We start from the raw sequence: 13,299 nt of genomic DNA on the forward strand, positions 1-13,299 counted from the left end.
TCCTAGAGAAGCTATATAAGAATGTGAACCCAAAGAAAAACATATAATTATCTGCCTGGATATTGGAAGTAGACAAGATTGCCAGGCAAAAATTGGTAACTTGGGGGTGCAGGTGGGTTGGGGGTAAGGGGAGATGGGAAGAGAAAAGTGAGAAGGGGAGGATGGGGAAGCTTGTGGGCACGGTACGGTTGGGATAGAGAAAATGTGGATATGGGAGCAGGGAAGTAGATATCATAATTAAGGTAGCCATTTTATGGTTGGCAAGAGACTTGACTCTAGAGGGGTTCCCAGATGTCCATAGAGATGTCCCCACCTAGTTCCTTGGGCAGCTGAGGAGAAGGAGCCTGAAATGGCCTGATCGTATAGCCATACTGATGAATATCTTGCATATCACCATAGAACCTTTATCTGGCAATGGATGGAGATAGAGACAGAGACCCACATTGGAGCACCAGACTGAGCTCCCCAGGTCCAAATGAGGAGCAGAAGAAGGAGGGAGAATATGAGCAAGGAAGTAAGGACCGCGAGGGGTGCGCCCATTCACTGAGATGGTGGGACTGATCTAATGAGAGCTCACCAAGGCCTGCTGGACTGGGACTGAAAAAGCATGGAATAAAACAAGACTCTCTGAACATGGCAGACAATGAGGGCTGCTGAGAAGCCAAGAACAGTGGCACTGGGTTTTGATTCTACTACATTTATTGACTTTGTGGGAGCCTAGTTGTTTGGATGCACACCTTCCCAGATTTGGATGGAGTGGGGAGGTCCTTGGACTTCCCACAGGGCAGGGACCCCTGACTGCTCTTTGGACTGAAGAGGGAAGAGGAGGGTAGTGAAGGGAGGGGAGGGAAATGGAAGGTGGGGAGAAAGCAGAAATGTTTAATAAAAATAAATAAATAAATAAACTATAATACCCGATACATAAAAAAATTACTTCACTCAACTGCCGACTGAGATGAACCTAGCACACAGGTTACACCATGAAAAATCTGATTAACAGTGCTCCCATTCAGTTTGAAGCAGTTTGGAGAGAAATAACTATGTCCATATTTCCAAATATTGTTTATAAATGTTCTTTTACATTTAAAGGGGGATATGATATACATATCAATAATTTACATTGATATACATTTTACTCTATTGATATAAATTTAAGGTTACTTTTGTTATATGTATATGTATTTCTGATCTTGTTTAAGGTATTGTGATTGTGTAGTTCATTTAAAAATATAATATATAATTAGGAAATATAGTTTGTTAATGAATAATCATCAATAATAATCTAGCTTGTAGTCATGTTAGATTTTCTAGATGTGCCTAGATATATTTCAGATAGACATTCTTCATATCTTTCAAAGACTGCAGAATATGGCATTTAATGTTTTAATAACTTAGGGCTTTTCATGACAATGAGACACGTCTGTTCCTGGCAGCACCAATCTACTTCAAGGGGAAAATGGGCATCAGAAAAGCTCCTTATAGAGTTTGATAGCCATTTGATTAAGAGACTGCTCTTACCTGGACTGTTACATAAACTGGACATAAAGAACTCGCAGAGAGAGGACTGCTGAACTTGCCTAAAGGTGAGATGGTTCTTCAGGGTTCCTGATTCATGAAAGAGTCTGCAAGCCATTCTGTAGGACACAGCAGATACTGAACTGTCTTTGAAATTTCATGCTTCATGGAAATGTCTCCTGAATTCTATGGGCCTATAGGCTGAAGATGAATGCCCCAAAGGTAAAAAGAACTTTGGATGACTGTATAGGGAGCAAGATGTCTCTGTCATTTCTAGAGTTTTAGAAGTTTTTTACTTCTTGTATAATTAGGTAATATTATATCCATCTGGAGTCTTTGATGGATTTGAAGAATGGATAGTCATAGTTTTAGTTTTTCTTAGTTATGATAAAAGATAAAATAGATATAAATATTGTAACTATAATTCTTGCTTGATAACTATTTTGTTATATGCAGTTTTGCTATGTTAAAGTTAAAGCCTTCCTTTTTGTTTAAATAGAGAAAGGGGAAATGATGTAGGTAGGTCATCTGTCTATGTGTTACTTTCATTGGTCAAATAAAGACTGCCTTGGCCTTTGATAGGACAGCAGCTTAGATAGTTGGACTAGAGAGAACAGAATGCTATGAGGAAGGCAATGAGTCAGTCGCCATGGAGCCAGTAACCAGGTCAGACATGCTGAATCTTTCCTGGTTAGCCACCACATCTGTGTATCTGGTGATACACAGATTATTATAAATGGGTTAATCAAGATGTGAAGTTAGCCAATAAGAGGATAGAATTAATGGGCCAGGCAGTATTTGAAAGAATCAGTTTCTGTGTAATTATTTTGGGTAAAGCTAGCCAGTAGCCAGGAGCCGGGCAGTGGGAAGTGGCCTGCAGCTCTTGTTATATAGTTATGTGTTACAGAAAGAATAGAAAGGTAATACTGAGTTCTCCTTAGCATTATCATATAAAAAAATTTTTCCTACCAAAAGACATAAGAGACATCAAGCCCATTATGTTTTGTTGGGATCTGCAAACATTTTCATCATAGTTTCAGGCACCCTGGCTCCCAGGCAGAGGGGGGAATGTGCAGAATTACAGCTCTTTGTGGTGTAGGTAGTTGTTGAGACACTGTCAAAGAGGTATGACAGATTGAATCATAGAATGTCTCTCCAGGAAGGTAATATGCGTACTATAAAGTTTATCTCTAAGGATGAGACATTATCTCTACTGGACAAACTTCATAACTTGGAACCCTCAATTAGGGCACTAGAACAGAACACTGCACAGGAGATCCAGACATTACAAAAGGCAGTGGTAAACAGATTTGAAAAGACTGAGGAAAGTATTGAATTTGATAACCAGGACCAAAAGATAAAAAGGCAAAATTTAAACTCATCGGTACATAAAAATCTCCAGGATAGCTTCCCCAGAGTTCTGCCTGCCTTTCCAGTAATAACATCAGAAAAACTATCTGACTCCCAGTACCCTAAGGTTGTCAAGGAATATACATGGAAGCCCATACATATGAATGATCTAAAAGAAAGTAAATAAACAATTGTAGTTTACAGACTACATTCGTCTTTTGTTAGGGAAATGGTCAAAATGTGGGCTTTCAGTAACAAAGCCCCAAAAACCATGCCTCAAGACTGGGCTCAGTTAATCTCAGCAGTCCTAGAAAGTGAACCACAATTTCTTTTGAGGTACTTTATTAAAAGAGGAAGCAAGAACTTTAAAATAACAAGAAAAAGCAAAAGGACTTGAGATTTACCTAGATCAGATTCTATGTGAAGACTTTAGTTTGATCCTCAGGATCAAGCTCTTTATGATGAACACACCTTGTCCCTAAGTACCACAGCAGCTTTAAAGGCTTCAGAAACTGTGAAAGTCAAATCATATCTTAGGATTAAACAGGGTCAGAAAGATTCTTTTAGTGACTTTTTGCAAAGACTAACTGGGCCTGTACAAATAGGAGTAACTGACCCAGAAGCTAGATGTATAATTGAATCTTTGTCTTATGAGAATACCAACATAGAATGCAAATGGGTCCTTGGGTCTTTAAAAATATGATCAGCACCCATGGATGTGTGGGTCTTGCATACAATGAATGTCAAGACACTTAACTATGGTACTGAAGTGTTGGTAGGTCAAAATGAATGGCATTTTGTTATTAATTCAAATACAGATACTTTAGAAAGATGTTTGAAGAAGTAAAGAAAGTCTTGCCTAATTGAGGATTACAAATTGCTCCTGAAAAGATTCAAAGAGGAGATTCTGTTAATTACCTAAGTTACAGAAATTTAGATCACAAAAGGCATAAATTAGGAGAGACCTTTTTAAAATGCCTTTCAAAGATTATTGGGAGACATTTCCAGTCTACAACCAGATGTTGGGATAACACCCAATCTTATAATTCATTTAAAGCTAACCATTAGATGGTGATAAAGACTTAAATAGTCCCAGATAATTAGAGGCAATAGCAGAAAAAGAATTGGAGATTGTTGAGGAGAAATTACAGGAGGCACATGTGGATAGGGTGAATCCAAATCTTAATTGTATTCTAGTCATATTGCCTTCCAGAATTTCTCCTACAGGAATTTTTTGCAGAGGGATGATATTGTCTTAGAATGGATTTTTTTTTTTTTGGTTTTTTGAGACAGGGTTTCTCTGTAGCTTTGGTGCCTCTCCTGGAACTAGCTCTTGTAGACCAGGCTGGCCTCAAACTCGAACTCCCAGAGATCCGCATGCCTCTGTTTCCTGAATGCTGGGATTAAAGGCATGTGCCACCACTGCTCAGCCCTAGAATGGATCTTTTTACCACATAAACCTCACCTCTGTGGTTTTGAGTGCTGGCTTCACTTATGGAAAATTTTAATGGCCCTGGGGTTGTGAATATTTGTGTGATGTCTGGTATTCTACCTACAATGGGTTCTTAAAATTAGCATGACCTCAAGGTAAGCAGATGTCTTCTGGTGGAGTTGTGGGCCAGGATATGGTACCCAAGGCAGGGGGTGTTATGGGGACTGCTGGATAGGAATTGAGGGGTATTTTTTTTTTTAATTGTTGGGATTTTTATTTTTATTTTTTTTTTTTAATAATTTTTTTTATTAAGAAAAGAAGAAAAAAAAACATAAACAAAAAACAAGTTTCCACCTCCTCCCAGCCTCCCAATGAGGAGCAGAAGGAGGGAGAACATGAGCAAAGAAGTCGGGACCACGAGGCGTGCACCCACCCACTGAGACAGTGGAGCTGATCTACTGGGAGCTCACCAAGGCCAGCTGGACTGTGACCGAAAAAGCATGGGATAAAACCGGACTCTCTGAACATGGCGAACAATGAGGGCTGATGAGACGCCAAGGACAATGGCACGGGGTTTTGATCCTACTTAATGTGCTGGCTTTGTGGAAGCCTAGCCAGTTTGGATGTTCACCTTCCTAGAGAGGGGTATTATTTAGAAGTGAGCACTGTCTTACCTGGTGTGCTTCTTAACACAGTGGGATTCTTTACTTGTATTATTATCCATGAAGAAATCTCTACCTCTTTGCTGGGAGAGAGGTTGTATTATCTTTCTCTTCCACTTGGAGCTTGTTTTCTTCCTGGCAAAATTGGCCTTTGGTCAAGGAACTGACAATACCTCTACCAATAACAAGGTACATTGTATTCAGAAATGGATAAACTGGACTGCCAAATCTTGCCAAGACAGGGTAAAATCGTTTTAAAATTTTTCCTGCTTCTGAAAATAGTCTGTCAGTTACACTAGGCCTTAGGCAAAGTTGGTTGCTTAACCATTGCAAAAAAAAAATAAGACTTGGGTGATTTCTCAGGTAGCTGATTGGTCTGCCTCATATATTGCTTGCTTTGGAAGCTACTTGATTGTACTTTCTGCCTGCTCAAGTAATATATCTCCCTTCTCAGGCCTTTGATATGGTTGACGATTAGATAGTCATAGTTACTGTACTCTTATGATCGAGCCAAGCCATTTTCTATACAAGACTTAGTCTCCATAGGATAAAATTTTTATTAAAACATTAACATATGTTCATTGCTTAATATTGTTTATGCTGATTGTACTTCTAATCTTACACTTGATATCTGGTCCTAGTGTATATTGTTTTGTATCAGGTTTGGAACTCTCTTACTTAAACAAAAGGGGGAGATGCTGCAGGAGCTCCTTCTGTTCCTCAGCCAAAAGCTTTTATGATACCAACCGACTGGTGTGTGATCTCTTATACTTAAAAAAAAGTGGGAAATGGGTACTCTCTCTCTCCCTTCTTGCTTCTCTCTTCCCATTCTGGTGAGTAGACTTTCTGTTTCCTGTTTGCAAGGAGAGAATCATTGTTTAGGAAGGTGATTTATAAGTTTATCCCCTTAAAAAATAAACCATTTTATTATTCATAATTCTTAGCTGGTGTGGGAATGTTTTATGTTTTCAGGATGGAATATTTCATACATGTCTGTTAAGTCCATTTGAGTCATAACATCTGTTAGGTCTCTTATTTCTCTGTTTATTTTTTTGTCTGACTGACCTGTCCAGTGGTGAGAGTGGAGTGTTGAAGTCTCCCACTCTTAATATGTGGGTTCAATGTATGATTTAAGCTTTAGAAGTGATTATTTTACATATGAAGGTGCTTTTGTATTTGGGGCATAGATGTTCAGTATTGAAATTTCCTCTTGATTCCTGTGACTAATATGAAATGTCCTTCTTGTCTCTATTGATTGATTTTTGTCTGAGGACTATTTTGATAGATATTAGGATAACTACACCCACTTGTTTCTTAGGTCTATTCAATTAGAATACTTTTCCCAACCTGTAACTCAGAGACAATGTCTATCTTTGAGGTTGGGAGGTGTTCTGTGTATGCAGAAGAAGGATGGATCCTGTTTTTGTGTCCAGTCTACTAACCTGTGCCTTCTAATACAAGAGTTGTGCTCATTTATATTAAGGGATATAAATGACCAGTGATTGCTATTTCCTGTTAATTTAGTTTTGAATATTGGTGATGTTAATTTGTGCATTTTTCCCTTCTTTGGTATTTGCTGCTATGAGACCACCAATTGTCTGTGTTTTTGATGATATAGCCAACTTTTTTGGGTTGGAGTTTTTCTTCTAGTATTTTGTGTAGATTTGGGTTTGTGGCTAAGTATTGGTTAAATATAGTTTTGTCATGGAATATCTTGTTTTGTCCTTCTATTGTGATTGAAAGTTTTGATGGGTATAGTATTCTTGGCTGGCATCCATTGTTTCTTAACGCCTGCATAACACCTGACCATGACCTCACTTTCATTTTCACCAATGAAAATTCAGGTGTGATTCTTATAGGTCTGCCTTTATAAGTTACTTGGCTTTTTTCCTTTGCAGCTCTTAATATTCTTTCTTTACACTGTATGTTTAGTGGTTTGATTATTACGTTGTGAAGATACTTTTTTGATGCAGTCTATTTGGTGTTCTATAGGCTTCTTGTATCTTCATAGGCATATGTTTCTTTAGGTTGGAAAAGTTTTCTTCTGTGATTTTGTTAAATATATTTTGTGTGCTTTTGAGTTGAACTTTTCTCCTTCTTCTATACCTATTTTTCTTAGGATTGAACTTTTCATGGTGTCCTTTAATTCCTGGATATTTTGGGTGAAGATTTTATTAGATTTAATGTTTTCTTTGACTGATGAGTCTATTTCCTCTATTGTATCTTCTGTGCTTGAGATTTGTTTCTTCCATCTCTTGTATTCTGCTGTTCATGCTTGTGTTTGTGGTTCCTAATCATTTTTCATGATTTCTGTTTCTATAATTTCCTTGGCTTATGTTTTCTTTTCTCTACTTCAGTTTTCAAGTCTTGAATAGTTTCTTTGAAATGTTTGGTTGTTTTTTATTGGTTTTCTTTAAGGGATCTGCTGATGTTTTCCATTTTTTTGTTCAATTTTTCTTCAGTTTCTTCTAATTTCCTCTTTAAGAGTTTCAAACATTCTCCTGAAGTTATTTTTTAGGTATTTTTTCTTCTGCCTCATCTATATTTGGTTGTTCAAGTCTTGGTGTGTTAGAGTCTTCAAGTTTTACTGGTGTCGTGTTGCTCTTTATGGTGTTGTATGTGTTCTTACTTTTTCTACTCATCTTTTCCTCTAAGAGGAGTGGTTGGCACTATCTGTGATTATTTTGATTAATATTCTAGGTGCAAGTAAATCCAAGGCTCAGATGTTTTCTCCCCATGTTACAGTCAGTGCCATAGTTCTAGTTACCTCTTTGGTCACTCTTTGTTCCTGGAGGCTGTCCTGGGCTTTAATCTACTCCCATGTAGTTTGCTGTCTCAGTTCTCCTCTAACTTAGGTTGTTGGATCAGATCTGTCTGTAAATGTCCCTGGTCTGGATCTGTTTCTGCAGAGGTCCCTGGCTGGGGGTTGGACCTGCAAAGATCTCTGGCTCTGGTCTACTCCTTTGGATTTCTCAGGCTCTGGTGTATCCAGACCCACAGAGGATGTGGGTCAGGTTTACTCCCTCATACGTTGCAGATTCATACTCAGACCAGTAGAGGTTTTTGTTTCCTGATTATTTCCTTTGATGTCCCAGACCAAATGCCCAGACCCATAGAGTTCCTGGCTCAGGCCTTCTCCCTCTGAAGTCTAAGACTCACACCTGGACCCACAGAGATCTCTGGTTCCTGCCTACTCCCTCAGAGGTCCCAAATCCATGCCCAGATTCACAGAGGTCCTGGCTCAGGCCTAGTTCCTTGGAGGTCTAAGACTCATGCTCCTGGATTAGGTCCACTAGCTTGAAAGTCCCAGATTCATATCTGGACCCTCAGCAGTCTCTGGTTCTGTTTTATTCATTCAGTGGTTGCTCCCCTGTACCTGTTCCTATGGAGTTCTCTGTCTCAGGTCTGCTCCGGCCCAGGTTGCTAGCTCAGTCTTGGTGTGCCAATGTCGCTAGACTGGATGTGCTCCCCTCCTATGAAGATTGCTTTCTCAGGCTACAGACGATGTTTCATTACTATGTTTCTTCATTTTCTTTACTTTCTTTCTTCTTCTTCTTTCTTCTACTTCTTCTTCTTCTTCTTCTTCTTCTTCTTCTTCTTCTTCTTTAGTTTTTTTCGAGACAAGGTTGCTCTGTAGCTTTGATGCCTGTCCTGCTCTTGTAGACCAGGCTGGCCTCAAACTCATGAGATCTGCCTGCTTCTGTCTCCTGGGTTCTGGGATTAAAGGCATATGCCACCACCACCCAGCTGTTTCTTCATTTTAAAACTTGATGCAGGATATTCTTACTTCTGTTTTATTGAGTCTTATGGTGATGTCTTTGTTCTCTGTGAAAGGAAAAGTATGAGTTTAGGACCCACAAGGCCAAGTTCTCACACAAAAGAGAAGTCTTTACTTCAGAGGAACAGAGGTCCGGGAACAAGGGAAAATGCAGGAGACAGAGGAAGGGGGAGGAGGGGTATGGAAACAGGGAAAGGGGGCAGATTATTTATTTGTCTTAGAGAGAAAAAGGACAGCCACTCAATAGAGAGACAGGACATAGAACATAGTAAAATTGTAGTTTATAAAGTAGAAACCTGGTGTTAGGATGAGGTGCCTAATCTTATTTAGAAATGTTAATTAGGAAAATCAATGGGGGCTTTTGATTGCTGGCTTTTGATATTCTGATAGCTGTACTTTAGAAGTTAGTCTCAGGAGAAGAAACTAGGCACATAAGCAAATAGACCTTGGGGAAGAGTTTCATGAATGTAAACTAATGGTTGTTATCAATACAGAAAATTTGGGAGAATTGCATGAGTCATATGCTCAAATAGGCTAGTGTGCCTTCACTGACTGTTGTATCATTTTAATTTAACATTTCAATTGTGATATTTCCCTTGCTAAGTTATTTGGCTGAGTTGTTGACTGTTTTCTCCATTTTGCTCAACTTTGCCTATATGTCACCAGCCTTCCTCCCTACATCCTTGTCTGAATGAATTCTTTTGCTTTTTATCTTTTATTGTAATTGATCATTTTATGAGTACATTTTAAAAATCTTCACACAACCTTTTATCTTTTTCAGATCTCTTTTTCAGATCAGAGATCCTTCAGTGAATGATTATCCTTTGGGACATCATTTTTTACTTGATTTTTGATAATTTCTATGTATGATTCATACCTGTTGGTTTAAGTACCTTTTAGATTTACGTGAGGCTTTTGTAAACTTAGCATTCTAAACTCAAGGGATCACTACCCAGAAACATTTAGAGAACTAATCAACTTTAGAGAATGTGGAGATCTCCAGAAACTTTTTGTAGTCTGTAGCACTTGTTCCCTGCCAGATCTCAAAATACATGTTCAATGTTTCTTAATGAAAATATAGACATGATTAGTTCCTATATGGTTCACACAGGAACAAAAAAATACCCCCTCCTTAAAAAACACTGAACTCTATTCGTTGATATGAGACGGTAAGGGAACATCTGTTGGCACAAAGTTATATCAACAATTAGGGTGAATGGAAGGATATCAGTTTCCACAGTCAAAAATCAGACAGAGAAACTGCTGAAGGAGATGTGGCCCCAGAATCAAAGGCAGTATATATCATAATTTCCATCCTTTTCCAATTCTAAATATGTCCGTATGAGTGCATGAGTGTCTTGTGCAAATATGTGCAAATGTACTCTGTATGCATGTCTATGTGTATATGTGTTTGTGGGTGTAGGGAGGTATGAGTGGCAGGAGGTATAGGCATGTGTGAATGTATATGTATGAGAGATAGTGATAAATGTAGAAGAGGAACTAAGAAAAGAAGAGATAATAGGAGAGGAAAGAAGAAATGGGGGAAGTTTTGTGGGTAGAGAAAAAAACATATGATTTACTGGGAAAAAAAAAACGTGCTTATAAGAAAATTGAGTAAAAACTCATGTACAGTAATGGAACTTCCAGAGGCAACACATTTCTCCCTCCAAGCTTTATTATAGGGCTATAGTAATGAAAACACCTTGGAACTGGAAAAAAAAAAAACAAATGGGTTGACTAATAGAATCAAATTGAAGTCCCTGATATTAACCCACACCTCTTTGAGCACTTGATTCTTAACAAAGAAGCTAAAAATAAACAATGGAAAAAGGAAGCATCCTTAACAAATGGTACTGACATAACTGGATGTCAGCATGCAGAAGAATGCAAGTAGACTATATCTATCTGCATGCACAAAAATCAAGTCCAAATAGATCAAAGACTTCATCTGAACTGAATAAAAGATAAAGTGGGAAGTAGCCTTCATGGGCACAAGAGAAGACTTCCTAAATATAACACCAGTAGCACAGACACTGAGAAAAAACAATTAATAAATGGGATTTCTTGTATATGAAAAGATCCTTAAAGCAAAGGAAAAAGTCATTAAGACAAAACAACAGCTAACCCCACATCAAACAGAGCATTAATCTCCAAAATACAGATCTCAAGAAACCAGACATAAAAATACCAAATAACCCAATTAGCAAATGGGATACACATCTTAACAGAGAATTATCAACAGAATAATAGCAAATGGCTGAAAGACACTTAAAGAATTGCTCAATATCATTAGCCATCAGGGAAATGAAAATCAAAACGACTCTGAGATACCATCTTACACCTGTCAGAATGGCTAAGCTCAAAAACACCAATGATAGCTCATGTTGTAGAAGATGCGGAGTAAGAGTAACACTCCTCCATTGCAATGCAGGTGTGAATGCAAATTTTACAGCCTCTTTGGAAATCATTACAATTTGAGTACAATAAATTTATTTTAATTAAAGATTTTAAGGGGCAGAAAGATCCATCAGAGGGCAATGACATTTGCCAAAAAGCCTGATGTCATAACTGACTTTGATTCCCAGAACCAAATGACAAGCAATCAATATAGTTCAAGTGTTCTCTGATGTCCACACTATGCCATGTCAAATGTGTACCTAGAAACATGCCCACACATACACCACACAGACAAACAAATCTATATTCACAAGGACACAGAAAAGACTTCTCAATTAACTAAAATGTAATAAAAAGTAATTTATGGAAAGGGAAAGAAAAAAAAAACAGAAGAAATGGACACCAGAAAGGAAATAAGAAAGTACCACAGAATTCAGTAAAAGAGCAATAAACATTTTTCCCTAGAACTTCCAAACTGCTACCATAATTATTACTTCTGCCCTTATAGTCTTATGTTAGACACTGAAATTCCAGAATTATAAAAATAAACCCTACATATTCAAGCAGCAAAACTTGTGTTAATGTGTTACAGAAGGAATAGAAAGATAACACTGAATTCTTATTTACATTTTCATTTAAAAGTTATTTCATATCTAAAGATATGAGAGGGATTGAAACCAATGTTTTTGGTGGGCTCTTCAAACTTTTTCACCACTGTTTAAACACATTAGTCTCAGTCAGCAGGGGAACATATGCAGGTCCAGGGCTGTGTGGTGCAGCCAGCTGGTGAGAATCTCAGAGAGGTTTTTGTTGGAGGCTGAAGCACTGTGTGAGGAAAGCTGCCGTGCTGCTGACAGTAGTAATCTGCCAGATCTTCAGCCTGAACACTGCTGATGGTGAGAGTGAAATCTGTCCCAGATCCACTGCCTGTGAAGCGATCAGGGACCCCAGTGTGCCGAGTGGATGCATCATAGATCAGTAGTTTAGGAGCCTGTCCTGGTTTCTGCTGGTACCAAGCCAAGTAGTTAGTGTAAACATCTAAAAGACTCTGACTGGACTTGCAGCTGATGGTGACCTTCTCTCCGGCTGACACAGCCAAGAAGGATGGAGACTGGGTCATTACAATATCTGCACAGGCACCTGCAATCAGCAATAAAAATGATGATGCATAATATGAAAAAAATTGAATTTAATATCTTTGTAATATCATATATTCAGAGTATCATTGTGTAAGACAAATTCTATCATGACACACATTGTAAATATCTTATATATAAAGAAGTGACTCTAAAACGATTATAATACTTTTGAATTTCTCACCAGATACCAAGAGCAGCAGGGACAGGATAACCTGGGTTTGTGACACCATGTTGATCCCCCTGCCTGTCAGTTCTCAGTGAAAAGGCTTGGTTTATAAATTCTATCTAGGTGGTTTGACTGTGTTGGAGGAGTCTATGCAAAGCAGTTAGCAAATATCTTAGAAAATGCATGGGCAGTATATGTGAGTAGCTGGTGTCAATCAACAGGCAAAAATAACAACATGGGGAGTATGAGCAATCACTGAATGATACCAACTTACAACACTCAAACAGAAATCTCTTAGACATGCTAATGACAACTTTGGTTTAAAATCCACAGTAATTTTAAATCATTTTGATTTGCAGAATGTTAGGAAGCTATCTAAGATTAACAATACTATGGAAGTGATAAATTATGTTAAAAAAAATCACAACCAAAGGGACTTAGAGTAAAAAAAATCAATAAAAGAAAGAAATGATGGAGAAAGGGAAGACAGAGAGAGAATGGAGGTTAAGCTTGTTCATGTTATTCTATATTTAAGACTAAACTTAAGAGAAGACGATGAACAGTGCCACCAACATTGTACTCTAGGTTCTCGACTCAAAAAAGTGAAGCCCAGAATTCACTCTATAAAAATCCTAGTGAACATTAAGATTGAGATGAGAGAATCTTAAATCTCAAGCAATGGTACATCCTGCAGATAGAAACAAGTGTCATCTTCACAACTTAGGGAACTGAAACAATATGATAAATTGTGGGAAACAGAAGAGGAAGAAAACAAACTTGATTTTTTTTCAAAATTCATTGTTGTAGAACAATAATTGCCAAGAGTGTTTATTCCATAATGCATTTTCTAAGATTATTTA

At 37.9% G+C, this 13,299-nt stretch overlaps 1 gene segment (V, D, J or C); it reads right to left on the reverse strand.

Annotated features, from left to right (window-relative positions):
* Positions 1-11,867: 11,867 nt before the first annotated feature.
* LOC121433450 lies at positions 11,868-12,506 on the reverse strand. The segment is given in 2 exon segments: positions 11,868-12,274; positions 12,455-12,506. Coding segments are annotated over 2 exon segments (456 nt in total).
* Positions 12,507-13,299: the final 793 nt, after the last annotated feature.

Source organism: Microtus oregoni, unplaced genomic scaffold (assembly GCF_018167655.1).
Source record: "Microtus oregoni isolate MIOR12 unplaced genomic scaffold, Mior012 000002F_ref0000024, whole genome shotgun sequence".
Taxonomy (NCBI): domain Eukaryota; kingdom Metazoa; phylum Chordata; class Mammalia; order Rodentia; family Cricetidae; genus Microtus; species Microtus oregoni.